The sequence below is a fragment of the Pelmatolapia mariae genome, linkage group LG23 (genome assembly GCF_036321145.2).
Source record: "Pelmatolapia mariae isolate MD_Pm_ZW linkage group LG23, Pm_UMD_F_2, whole genome shotgun sequence".
NCBI lineage: Eukaryota > Metazoa > Chordata > Actinopteri > Cichliformes > Cichlidae > Pelmatolapia > Pelmatolapia mariae.
This window is the reverse complement of record NC_086246.1, coordinates 13,041,901-13,055,590: the sequence shown is the minus strand read 5'-3', so window position 1 is coordinate 13,055,590 and position 13,690 is coordinate 13,041,901. Positions and strand designations below refer to the sequence as shown.

Genomic DNA, 13,690 nt, shown 5'->3' with positions numbered 1-13,690 from the left:
GAGCTGTAATTTAATTTCCTGTGATGACTTTCATAAGGCACACGTAATGGGTTTGGATATAAAGACCTTGATAGCTCTTACTGCAACAGAGATTCATGCCTGTTGGTCCACTCTTGCAAGAGAAGGTCGCGGAAATGAAAAACACTCCCACACACGGCACTCTTATTTGGCAAATAAACTTTCTTAATAACAGTGTTTACGTTATATTTCAACCTCCAAACCTCACATTAATCTGACAGTCCTGCGTATATCTGAAAAGTAAAAAGTCCTCTCTCTGTGACAGCAAACCAAATAAATGACACATTTTCAACTAAGTCCTTCTTAAGTGTACAACTAGTTTCCTCTGCCTTGGCACACACATAATCTGTTTTGCCTTGCTCTGATCTTGTCCTAGTATGCGTTTCTCATCAGCCGAAGGCCCTCGGCACACCGCAAACAAACCTCAGAGGTAATTAGTGCGCCTTTCTCAGACTCTGCAGCATCTGCTAGTGCAGCAGCTCGCGCTCACGGAGTGGCAGCTACTGGTAGAGTCAACCTGCCCCACCAGGTGGATTTCTGGACCAACCAGATGCCATATTCACATTTGCTGCCTCACAAGTTTGCGGGGTATTTCCCACAGCTACCCCCTCCTCTCCCCGCTTTCCGCACGTCTTTGATCTTTTGCTTTCTCCGCTCTCCTCTTTCCCTCAGCCACTCAATAAATCTTTAGCTCTTCCAGCTCTCCTCTCGCTTTTATTTCTCAGATCTCCTGATGCGCTGATTGCCCGTGTGCTGTGTCCAGTAAGATTCCCAAGGCTAAAAGCCCTGCACAGACCATCTTGGACTCTGGCAGAGGCTGATGAAATATAAAACCCACCCCACATCAAATAGAACCAGTGTTGCGATATGCGTAGGAGCCAGGTGAATCACCGAGGTACATAGCAAACTACAAACAACAAACAGCAGGTTCTCTTTCCAAGTGTCCAACATTATTAAGAGCATTTTTCACACCTATAGTTCGTTTACTCTGGTCCGAATCAGTTGATGACTTTGTAAACTAAGCTTTTGCCCATGTTTGTTTTAACACAGCGAAAAATCCAAGTGAACTCAAAGCGAACCAAAATGACTAAAGGATGGTGCACATTACCTGGATTGTGGGGGTCAAATCTTAAGCATTATACATTATTCTAGGATCCTTTGAATGAAATGGCTTCACCATTATTAGAAGTTAGAGAAGCAAGCTTTCCAAGTTTAAAATATTAAATTTAGAAATCAGAAACAGAAAGAACTCAGAGAATTCACTTGTTCCACATGCTGTCACGTTACAGTCTTTTTCCAAAATTGATTAAATTCATTTTTCACTCCAAAATTCTACACACAATACCCCATAATGTCATTCAGCATTGCGATGTTGAATATCTATTGACTGGTGGTCTTTTCTTGACTTATAGTCATTGTAGAAAAATAGTTTCAAATTCAGTATAAACTTAAAGTTCAGTAAAGTTAGTTTCCATGACATCAGTTTGAGGTACATCTTCAACGTCAAAGTCTTAGACTTTCTAGAAAGCAAAAGATTATGTTCATGAATAAAACAAAGCAAACATATTTTTTAAAAATTCCCTGATAGAAGGAGAAGAAATAGACTTCCGCAATCTGCAATCTCATGCTTCAAAATTCATCACTTACTAAACTGACTAGGATGCTGACATCATGGACAGGGAGGATTAACTGTGAGAGTCCAATGCATTAAGTTCACCGTGCAAGACTAAAATTGCATTTAAATGTAGAGGTTTCTTAAAAAAAGTTTTTGTCAAAATTAAGTCAAATTAAATTAAGTCCTTCTTTGCAATAATCAGATCCGTATTCCTCATGTTCTAAGAGATGGTTTGACCCGACCTCTAATCTACATGGAAACATGTCAACTGCAATCATCCATTGTTCAACCCTGGAAAGGGTTCAACAATGTTTGCTAGGTAGTTACTTTTTTTTTTTTTTTTTAAAGTCACGATTTCCAATTTCTAAACTACAAGTAATTTGTGGACTGTCCCTATTATTCTACTTTTAAACTAAGTATAACCAACAATGTCAAGAATTTTTTTCTAGAATCCAGATTTAAATGTAGGAGAAAATTATGTAACTGCCAGTATCTAATATGCATATTTTTTTCCCCTACTTAATTCCGTTAAGTTAAAAAAAATAATGATACTCATTGAAATGTTGTGAATTCCCAAGTATTTTTGCACAGTCCTGAAATTATTTCCCCAAACTAAATAGTTGAATAACATTAATGAGTCCGACTATCTCAAGATGTCTTTGGCTACGTTCACACTGCAGGTCTTAATGCTCAATTCCGATTTTTTGATCAAATCCGATTTTTTTGTCTGCTTGTTCACACTACAAATAAAATGTGACAGCAAACACGCTCTAGTGTGAACCCTCAAAGCGGCCCGCATGCGCAAAAGAAGACGTCACACACACAACACGCTCTGTTTAGACCCAAACAGTATTGTTTGACTGATGGCCCTTAATATAAAGACTTGTTTTGGACTTTATGTTTCCCAATTTTGCTTTAAGTGATAAAGTTATTTTGTTATTTACATGTGGCCTAATAATTATCCTTATTGCTGTTTTAGAGAGGAGCGGTGCTTCAAAGGATAGTTGCAGATTTCTGTCAGAATCTTCAGATTATACAGTACAAATAAAATGTTCACGTTTCTCCAACGTTGTCTTCCAAACAGTTTCACTGGATGGCCAGCAAGTGTTCGCGATGTCTTGTCCGGCGCTGATAATTGGTGTCTGTCTTGTGTCAGTGACGTAAAAGACTGATTTAATGCGACATGACCATTCAAACAGCAGTCGCTTTCTAAAACATCAGATATGTATCGGATTCAGTACCACATACGAAAGTGACCCAGGACGGATTTGAAAATATCGGATTTCTGCTGTTCACACTGTCATACCATGATCGGATATGGGTCGCATAGGGTCAAAAAAGTCGGATTTGATGCGCTTTCGCCTGCAGTGTGAACGTAGCCTATGTGTCAGTTTCCAGTCCGTTACAAGATCAATTAGTCTTCTCTTTGAACCAGATTTGCACACCCATCACCCTGTAACATCGATGCCAGTTTTCTGTTAGCTCACACCGTTTGACATCTCCTTCACCTCAAACTATAACTTGTACCTTCCATGACTGACCTGAACCCTTTTTCACCTGATCTCTCTGCCACTATTGCTTTTTGACATTTAGCCTAAACTTCACCCTTTTCTTAGCGGGGCCCTTTAGAAGCTTTAGGGTGTCCTAGTCTTCTATAACAGTGCGAAAATTTGGGATCTCTATTTGGATTTTTGACCCGCACTCAAGCTGCAAAAACAGCTTTACTCTCAATCTCTCCAAACCTTAGGCACTTGTCGTGTGTTTGCGCTGTACAACAGTCTGTTTTTGTGTTTGCTTGAGAAAGAACGTCACAAGCCTGAAATCTGGCAGCACTATGTTCAAATCTGTGCTCCTTGTAGAACAAGCTGAGAAGGATCCAAGACTCATTTCAGCGTAGCAAGCAGTGCTTGTCTCAATAAACCCTCAACTTTTAAGACAAATTTTCCCAATTATGCCTGCGGGGCTGTTCCACTGGGCTGGTGAAGGGGAATTGTTATTGAAATGAATGCAGAATAGAAAATTGTCTTTTTGTTCCACATAACACAGACAGCAACATTTATCTGGGCTGTGCTGTTTAGTGTTGATCAATGGTCTGGACAAAAGCGCTCATTATCTATTTCCCTGCAGAGCACGCGTCCCTGTGCTAAAATCACAGACGGTCCCTGCATTGGATGAATATCATTCACCAAATGTCAAACGCTGAAAGTAACAAACAGCTCCACCAGTAATGTTTTGGCTTCAACACTGGCTAACAGCCACGAACAGCCCATTTAACGAGCGCAGATGCACGGTCCCTTGGGAATGGGTGGCAATGAGACATGGAGCAAATTAATTATCAGTTTAAGTATGATCTCAGCTGTCTGACTCCCTGGCTGTTCAGCTAGTCTTCCTCTGCTCTGTGGAGAATAGCTTGCTGGGTTAGCGAGCTAATGTTAGCAACTAAACTGTTAAGAAGGAAAGCTTTTAGCTTTTCACCTTGTACCCCTGCATGACAGCATTCCTCAGAAACTAAAGGTAAGAAGTCCCTCCTCACATGACATAATCAACTAAAGGCTTAAGACTTCAGGGTAAAATTTTATAACAGCCGTTATCATTAAAAGGTAAATTGTTTTTACTATTTTTAAAATACTCTTACAGTTCTATTAAAAAACACAGACTTAATTATATATTGTGTTCGACACGAACTCACAGATGATAAGAAACAGCAACAATTTCATCCTAATCATATCAGTGCACATTTTACAGTTTTTTCTGAATGCTTAAACCCTAACTGTGATTCTTATAGCACAATTTCTAAAACTATTAATACTTATAGCAAAACCACTCACTGAGTTTGCAAAACTAAAAGCACAAAACTGCTTTGCACTCAGTTTGCCATTTTGTAACACACACTTTGCAAACCTGTAGCTACAATCCACTGCACAGCACTCTTTTTGCAGAACTGTAAACACAACTCACTGCTTTACACTCAGTTTGCAAAGGATCAACACACTCCTAGCAAAACTATACACATTTATGGCCATTATTTACACTATTTTGCCAACTGTCTGGCACACTGTCACATGTGAAAACTTTTTTAGATAATTAGTTCACTTTGCAATCAGCCTAAGCACTATAATACAGGTAAGCTGTGTGTGTGGAGTACAGTGGAGGGAGCAGGAAGAGTGAGAAGTAGAGGAGGCCGAGGAAGAGGACGTGGAGGTGAAGAAGTAGGACGAAGAGGACAACAAGGACAAGGAGGAGCAAGAGGAGGACGAGGAGGGAGGAGAGGAAGGGTAAGAAGAGTAAGAAATAGAATTGCTGATGACATCAGAGCTACAATAGTGGACCATGTAATCAACCATGGAGTGACCCTGAGGGAAGCTGGCCAACGGGTTCAGCCTAACTTGAGCCGCTACAGTGTAGCAAGCATCATAAGGACATTTTGAAATGAGAGTCGGTTAGTACAGTCACTTTGCACTAAGATTTGTAGCACTGCCATGCTAATGAGAAACACAACAATACCATAGATGTAAAATTCCAGAAGATATTTTCCCCTGTGCCTTGGACTAGAGCAGCGCTCCCCAACTCCCGGGCCTCGGACCGGTAGCGGTCCGTGAGTCGTTTGGTACCAGGCCGCGAGAGTTGAGGCTCAGGTGTGAAATGTATGGTTTTCAGGGTTTTTATCGGTTTTCAGCGTTATTTTGTTGTCGTTTTTATCGTTAACTCGCTTTTCCTGGGTCTTTTCACGTGTGTTATGAATAAATCTTCTTTTTTTTGGTACCGGTACTAGTTTTATTTTGTTGTGTTTATCCGCGACACCTTAAAGGCCGGTCCGTGAAAATATTGTCGGGCATAAACCGGTCCGTGGCACAAAAAAGGTTGGGGACCGCTGGACTAGAGGACATTTCATGTGATGTAGACGAAATTTTGTGGCCAGATCCACAGAGATGAGACAATGTAGACTGATTTCTTTTTTTTCCTCAGTGAAATTACTATTTCGTTTTGACTTGGAAATAAACACTTGTGTTTGTTTTGATGTGTGTGAATAAACACCAGTACTTGAAGTTTGGATCCCTCTATGCTTACGGATCTATGACAAAAGTATGAGCTCAAACTGACATAGCCTACCTTGTTCACAGAGAAAGCAAAAGCCAGATGTGTTTTTCATTCATACCATCAGTGTGTAGTTGGTGCATTGTGTGCTTATTAATTTGATGGCTTGTGTTTACTGTCTGATACAAAAATACCATTTTTACAAAGGTGTGGTGAGTTAAGCAAAGGTTATTCGCTTTTACAAGAAAACTACAATGTTTTGCTGATTGGGTGAAGAGTTTTCTTATTTGTGTGTAGAGTTTTGCAAAAATAGCCAATAGTTACAAAAAATGTGCTTAAGCCATCAGAAAAAACTGTAAGAGTGCTTTATATTGCACGGTAAAGATCCTTCTGCATAATGAAATACCTTGAAAAATACTGGATTTCGCACAGCGTGTTGCAGACACTCATGTTTCCCTCAATTCACAACAACAATCGTCTCAATGTGTTTCTTATTGTAAGGTAAATATCCCACAATAATGGAGAGAATAACCCATCAATCACATTAGCAAAAACCCCTGCGCAAACACTTGGAGGCAGTAGTGAAGAAGAACTCCCTTTTAACAGGAAGAAACCTCCAGCAAAAAGGCATTTGGTAAGGGGTAATAAAGCTTTTCTTTGTAATTCTAGCTAATCTTACATGTAAATACAGGTTCATAAAGCCAGTTTCCTCCCAACTTAAATGCAGCTTCCATTTACTAGCTGTTTTGTACATAAATAACAACATTTGTTTCATAGTCATAATTTAGCAAACACAGATATTAGTCTTAATGTTACAAAAAATCATAAGACAAAAAGAAGGAAACATCAGCAGTCACACAGTGTAGATGTCTGTCATTTTATTGTGAAAATCAATGACAAGACCAAAATGTTTTCACACATGTAGGAACAAATTTGATAGATTTTAGGGTGTTTTTTTGCACATTATGTCTGTGCATGATTCCTGATTTTTAAACTGCTGTTTCCCAACTAATCCAAGTCTTTTGATTCACTGTTTTTTTTTTTAATTTGGGGTTTTAGAGAATGGCCTTTTTGTATATTTCATATTTTTGTGTAAGCTATCATAGCAAGTAGTTACGATTGGTACAATTTCATGGTCTCAGTTAAAAACTAATAGTGAAAAGTAAGTTTGCAACTTTTATAACCCTAGTTATTTTATAATATGTATTGGTTAATCTGTTATTTTTTTAATTGTTCTAGCCCTATCCCCTAGGGCTGCACGATTTTGCATAAAATGAGAATCACGATTTTTTTGCTTAGAATTGAGATCACGATTCTCTCACGATTTTCTTTTCCAATATAAATATTTATTGCACTTATTAACTGCACATCAACTTCGTAACAGTTGAAACTGAACATAAAAACAATAAATAAACATAAAAACAATAAATGCCTCACATTTTGTGGTTGCCGCAAAATGTTGTACTGCTTGAAATTCCTCCTCTACCGTTGCTCGACACTGTGTGTATAGAGCAGGTAGTGCAACAATAGCATTTGTCTAGGGTGTTGATCATTTTCCTTAAATCCCTCGTTTTGCACAGTGTTGATATATCTTTGGTCAGGTGATAAGTAATAGCCTCCGTAATTTCTTTGTGCCTGCGGGAGTTCGATGGGTATGGGGAAACGCTGTATAAGGTTCCCGTTATTGATGTTTGGGTGGTTGACCGGGACAAATTTTCTCCTGTCACTTTCTCGTCACCCCTGACGTGTTCTCCGTTGTTTCTTTCCTGCCAATTTGAGCATCACGGCACAGCTTCTGTATCACGTGGTATAAGGCTCCGCCCTTGTCATTTGTTGAGCAGGAAGAGTGAGCGCTTGTTTTCATGCAGATTACGTCCCGGATCAAAATGCGGTACAATCGTCGTCGTCTTTTTTTTTTTCGAAATCGTTGTCATTTGGAAATGAGATCGCACATAAGTATGAATCGAGATCGCGATTTTCTAACGATTAATCGTGCAGCCCTACTATCCCCTAACCCTGTTTATTAAGAGCTCCTCACTGAGATTAAACGGTGCCCCTGCCGTGAGAGCAGCTACTCAGGGTTTAAAAAGTCAGGACCGGATTAAGCAAGTAATTAAAAGTAAGTAATTTCAAATGTACTCAGAGTAAACATTTGATGATCTTATGCAGATATTTTGAAATAATGAGATGAGAGAGCCAGCACAACAGACCAGCCTTTGTCCCTGAAGCATCAAGCGCACTGTACCTCCTACTTAGTAATACTTTGTTTAAACACATGCCATGTCCCTCTTAGCCGTAGTAGGGTAGACGAAAGGCTACAATTAATGTGTGAAGGGATTCTGGTGACACTAAACTGTGTAAGCTGACAAAGCAGCATTCCAGCTAAGTTATAAATAACACAGAAGAAGACTGGCTTCACTACACCAGGCTGTGATTACTAGTTCACCTTCTCTTCCCCTCTGTTTGAAAATCTCTTAAGTGCTCCATTACTACAGGGCGTAGTTCCTCTTGTGCTGACTTTTTTCCACTACCAGTGAACTGGAATAGAACCTGTGGATCTTAGTAGCATCTGCCAAATGCAGCAGTTATATACAGGGATGGGAATCACAGTATGATATTATTACAACAACAGTGGTGTTCTATTGCATATACAAACTCTATATAGCTCGAGACAATCATCTGCAATCTGTGTAACTGAAGAAGAAAAATCGGAATTATGCATCTATGCACTTATCGGGTGTCAGTATGTGCGCATTTCATTATTATGCACTTTTAATAACATGTCAGTTCAATTAATTAGCTCCCTGATTGGCTTTTTCCTGCAGTTTGCCATTATCCCCTGTTTCTTGTTCTTCTGTGAGTTTCTTCTTCATTAATGCAAGTTCGTGACTTTGCATATCGAAAAATAACACAACCAGGAAAATATTCTTTCTTTTAAGTTGATTTGATGCAATCTGAAACGATACTGTATTGCACTGTTTCCTCTTGTAATATGATATGATATTATTGTGGTGTCATTATTTTGTCATCCCACTAAGTTGACTATTATAATGGATCTACCAATTATGAAGAGAAGGAAGAAACCTTCTTGAGTTAATAATATGGGGGAACGTGGGGAAATATATTATTTTGACACCATACATTTTTTTAAATGTATGAACAGACAACATTAATTAAGCACTATTAAGGGACTAAAATTGCCCTTTTCTTTTTGTACAACTTAGAAATAAGACCTACGCTCAGTAAACTACTGTCAGTAACACGAGTCAATGAAATTCACTGTCTATGCTAAAATAATTGAACATTTTTTCTGTAATAATATTTGACTTCTTTGGTAGTTTTACCTTGAATTTAACTATGGACAGCATTGGAAAACAGTGTGTACTTTTTTGTTATATCCACCTATCTCGATGTCATTGTGTCAGCTTTGGCCTCCATGCATTCATCCACCATCTGCTCTACTCTGAAACTCTCTGCCTTCAAACTTTACACACACAGAACTCAATGAGTTGAACCTTGATGGCCTCTAAGAGTTGGACGCTCCACTATGACCATTTGAGTTCCATTTGAAGTCTTTTACAAACCCTAGAAACAACTTGTCACAAACCCAAACCCCATTTCAGAATGGCTATATTGGCAACAACCACTCAATGAGAATAAAACATCTCCAGAATTATTCCCAAGGACATGGAGTAGTGACCTTAGGTCACTTCTTGGTAAATATGGTTGAAACCCAAAAGTCATCTGCCTGGTTGAAACTGACATATGCTGGCAATGTTTTCACATAGACTAGAAGTCAGACCGTCTCTTAAGAAGCAAATAATACAACTCAGATTATTTCAAAGAATGAATTAAATGAATTTATCTTTGTTCTGCTTTATTTGACACGGTGACAACTAATATTGCCGGTACATGATTGTGAACAAATTAGTATTACTGGAGACTGTTTTAAAAAATAAGCAAATTAATACTATGAAGCTATTTACAGTTTTGTGAATTAACTCAGTAGGATAAGCAGAGGATTTAGAAGCAAAAGGTCGTAGGGTTTGAGTTAATCTCAAGTTAGAATGTTTATTTCATCCTGTTTTCTCTATTGAGAAATTGTTTACATTTAGTTTATTTTTTATTCTAATTAATAAAAAGATATAAAATAAATCTTGAACACAAACGTTCTCAAGACGGACTTCTAGGTCTCGTTGAAGATATACTTCAAACTGACTAGATGTCAAGAAAAAACCATCAGCCGATGCTTATCCAATACTGCAATGTTTGCTGGACTAGGATATTTTTCAAAATATATAAAAACACAAACTTCCCCTTACTGAAAGTCAAATGGACATCTCAGTGTCACTGAAAACATACTTCAAAATGATATTATGGTAACACGATGCTTGTTCAACTTTAATCTTGGAACCATTTTTCTATCATGACTAAACATTGAGAAAAGACCATCAGCTAATGGTTATACAATGTTGAAATGTCACATTTGCTGAGTTTCTGAACATTGCAAAGGTGGGATCTTTTTTCTTGTTACACATTCAATGTTGTATACTCACTAAGCATACAGCAAAACCATAAGAACCAGTCCATTTACAATTTACCAAATTTAGAAGAATATTTAGAAAAATAGTAAGTTGGGGTTTTTTTTTGGCTATGATCTATTAGCAGGTTCCATATTAATTTAGAGTTGGATTTTCAAAGTTTCATGTGGAAGCTAAGAAGCAAAACAAGTCGTGATTTTTCTCACTTTTCCGACTTTCCTATCGGAACACATTAACCCTGGAGTTACTCCCTTGTTCCAACATCTGACTCCCAAGGTAACTAAAATGTGATGTATTTTACTTTGCTTTCAGGGGTTAACGGGAAGACGAATTGTTGTATTTGAACTTCTGGGATCAATAACTCATAAAAAACCTTATTTAAACACCAACAACACTTCCTTTCAGTCACGTTAAGCAGACAACAAGCTAGAAGGTTATTTTCATCCAGACACATCATTTTCCAACCTGGACAAATAATGCTGGTAGAAGTTGACTATGAGTCATATGAACATGGAAGATCTTCAAGATGCAACAACAGAACAAAATTACTCAAGCATTCACACTTCTGAATAATATAGACTGTTTTAAGAACATTATTTTATAATTTTCTGCTGATGCAATGAACATTTAATAGTATTTCTGCTTAATCCTCTTTTGTTTGACCGTGTTATTACAAATAGCTTAGTTAGCTTTACTCAAAGAGATTTGTACTCTCAGACATTTAACAAAAAAAGAGAAATTACCTCTTGTTGCATAAACTCAAGCAAAAATTAAACATAATCCATAATCCTATGATGTATTTGTTGTACATAGCTTCTAGCAGAAATAGTTCATCTGTGAGATTCTTGCAACATCTGGAAAAAAGCACCACTTTTCTTGCCTCAGACTACTGGCAGAAAAGTCAATTGTCAAAGTAATCACTGAGTCACTGGTATTGATCAGTACCCGCCCACACTTATACACCCTCCTCTCTCCAGATAAATAGTGACAGTTTTCTAATACTATATAGTGAAATGAAACACTTTCTTTTTTTGTCCTTCTCAGTAGACTCAATCAAGATCACCATTATGTCATTATGACATCTGTGTTGATGCTGTACATGTACAGCAGTCTCTGCCTGACCTGACTGACTGCTGCGCTTGTCTGTGTTGTTATAAAGAAAGAAAGCACATGGGCTCAGGAGCCATCAGCTCTAATAAAGATCCTAATGGTTGCACCTGCACATGCGGTGGGCTGTGAAATGTAGCCGAGGAGAGGTGTTGGTCTGGAAACACAATGTCCGCCATTCAGTTCGATGCCGGAGTCCTTAAAATCTGTCGCCAGCAGCCGGGTGACACGGTGCCACTCATTTTGCGGTACAATTTGGGTCAGCGTTGGCTGATATTTTAAGATACAATAGCCTGAAGTGACTTCTCGGCATGTGCATGTGTCAAAAAAAATGGCATCAGCCCATGAATTAGCAAATCCAATCAGAGTTTCGTGATAGCTGTCTGCTCAGAGGGGCCCTCATGGGAGGACACTGCTAACTGTGGCTTCTGAGGTTAACAAGCAGAATGAGAAAGGGTTTCTTTTTGCAGATAAAAGAGGGCTTCAATGGAAAAATGTATTTCCTTTACTGTGCCTGGATGGTACAGTATGTGGACTATAGACTGGAAACTCATGGCTGCTGCTTTAATCCATCCTCTAAGTGAGTCAGTGTCTGAGGATGAGGATTGTTGGAAACAGGAGCAGGAAGCTGTATTATGTTGGAGGGTTTTCTTTTTTCACACCCAGGCTTCTGTGTATGTGGGGTGCTGGCAGTGTGTGAGATAAAGCTGTTTTAGTGCTTACAGGAAATCCAACCCATCCATCTGACCATCGCATAATGGACTTGAAAGGGGGGGGGGGGGGGGGGGGGGGCTACAGGAACTAAGGATATTTGATCAAAATTATCATGTGCAGCCCTGTGCCATTATATAGAGTGTATAAAATATTGAATGGTGAAATAAGTTTTTAAGCTCTTAGATTTATGGGTTACACTTAGTACATAGTACAGCCTGTCTTATGATGCAGGTTCCCCAAACTTACAATGCAATTCTTTATTTACTGTTAAGGTATTTTAGACAAAAGTCAAACAAGTTTTATACTTCTTACAAGAAATACTTGTGGTATAATTTGGTTTGTCTGTCTGTTAAAACGATCAGTTGTTACTGCATTGCTCTACCATATGAACCAAGAAGCAAAAACATGCATTGAAAATCACACCCTAAATTCAGAAAAAATACATGGAAAAAGTACACGGTTGTTTTTTTGTTTGTTTGTTTTTTTTAACAAAAGCATTGAAATAAATACTATAGAGTAAAAGGTACAATATTTGAATCCAAAATATAGTGGACAACAAAGCAGCATAAGAGAAATACTTAAAGTACATTAAAACTGTTAAGTTTTACAGTAAAGTACTTGGTAAAATGCACTATATTACATGCAACACAGCAGTACTCTCGCTCAGCAGCTTTGTTGGGAGGCAGGAACATTTGGGGGGGGGGGGGGGGGGGGGGGGTACAGGTACCACCCCATGACCCCCTTCTGTATATGCCCCTGGCACTGAGGCAGAGGCAGGACTGCTGTGGATTAAGGGTTCATGAAGTGTGACTCCACTCACCATGTTGACTTCTGACACCATGTCTATGCTGGCCACGTCTATGCTCATGCCAACAGCGACAGGGGGCCCTAGAACAGAGTAATTATGTCATGATTACAGACCTCCACCTCTACGTCTGACCACAACACTGTAAATGGCGCCAAAAAATAAAGCTGGGGGATAAATGCGGCGCATACCTCCAAAGTCCGGCCTCAGTCGGATGTCGTATCCTTTAAGTAGTTTATCCACCGTCTCCTTCACAAAAGACATGTTGCCCGGTTCATTGACGCTGAAATGACAGCAGAAGCAAAGAAAAGAAAACATCACCTTGACTCCCGCATCAATCAGCCCAGGCAATAACCTTGACTTCTCAGAAAAGAAAGAAGAAAAAAATAATGAGAAGATCACTCACCTTTTTGCGCAACACACAATCGAACCGATAACCAGTGCGGACAAGACGCGAAATTGACGAAGCTTGTGCAAAGCAAACATCCCCCCTTTTCCTTTTTGTAATTGTAAAGCACGAAGGCAGCAACAGCAGAGAGCTCACTCCCCTGCAATCAACAGCCGAGACGGACACTCTTCAAATCCAGAGTAAATCCATCGATTGCCCCCCCAAAAAAGCAAGAAAGTAGACTGAGCCGCGGAAAAGTCAGCAGCTCGCTGTGGATGGAGTCAGATGTGAAATATGGGCTGACATCGCCTCCCTGTCATAAATATTGTTTCCGCTTTCCTTTTTGCCGTCTCTGACTGTGCGAGAGGCTCTTACATTCAGGAGCTGAAGCGCATATTGATGAGGAGAGAGCATACAGGGGGGCGATGCTGCTGCTGCTGCTGCTGGTGGCGGCGCTGGTGGTGAAG

General features: G+C 39.2%; 1 protein-coding gene across 2 annotated transcripts in view; it reads right to left on the bottom strand.

Moving 5' to 3' along the window:
- LOC134620616 (gamma-aminobutyric acid receptor subunit beta-3-like) overlaps positions 1-13,690 on the bottom strand; it is an 89,100-nt gene that overhangs the window by 43,057 nt on the left and 32,353 nt on the right. For both annotated transcript variants that reach the window (XM_063466840.1, XM_063466841.1), the window contains exons 3-4: positions 13,027-13,118; positions 12,851-12,918 (exon numbers count right to left, since the gene is read on the bottom strand). In XM_063466840.1, coding sequence (XP_063322910.1) covers positions 12,851-12,918; positions 13,027-13,118 — 160 coding nt within the window. The remainder of the gene's footprint in view (positions 1-12,850; positions 12,919-13,026; positions 13,119-13,690) is intronic.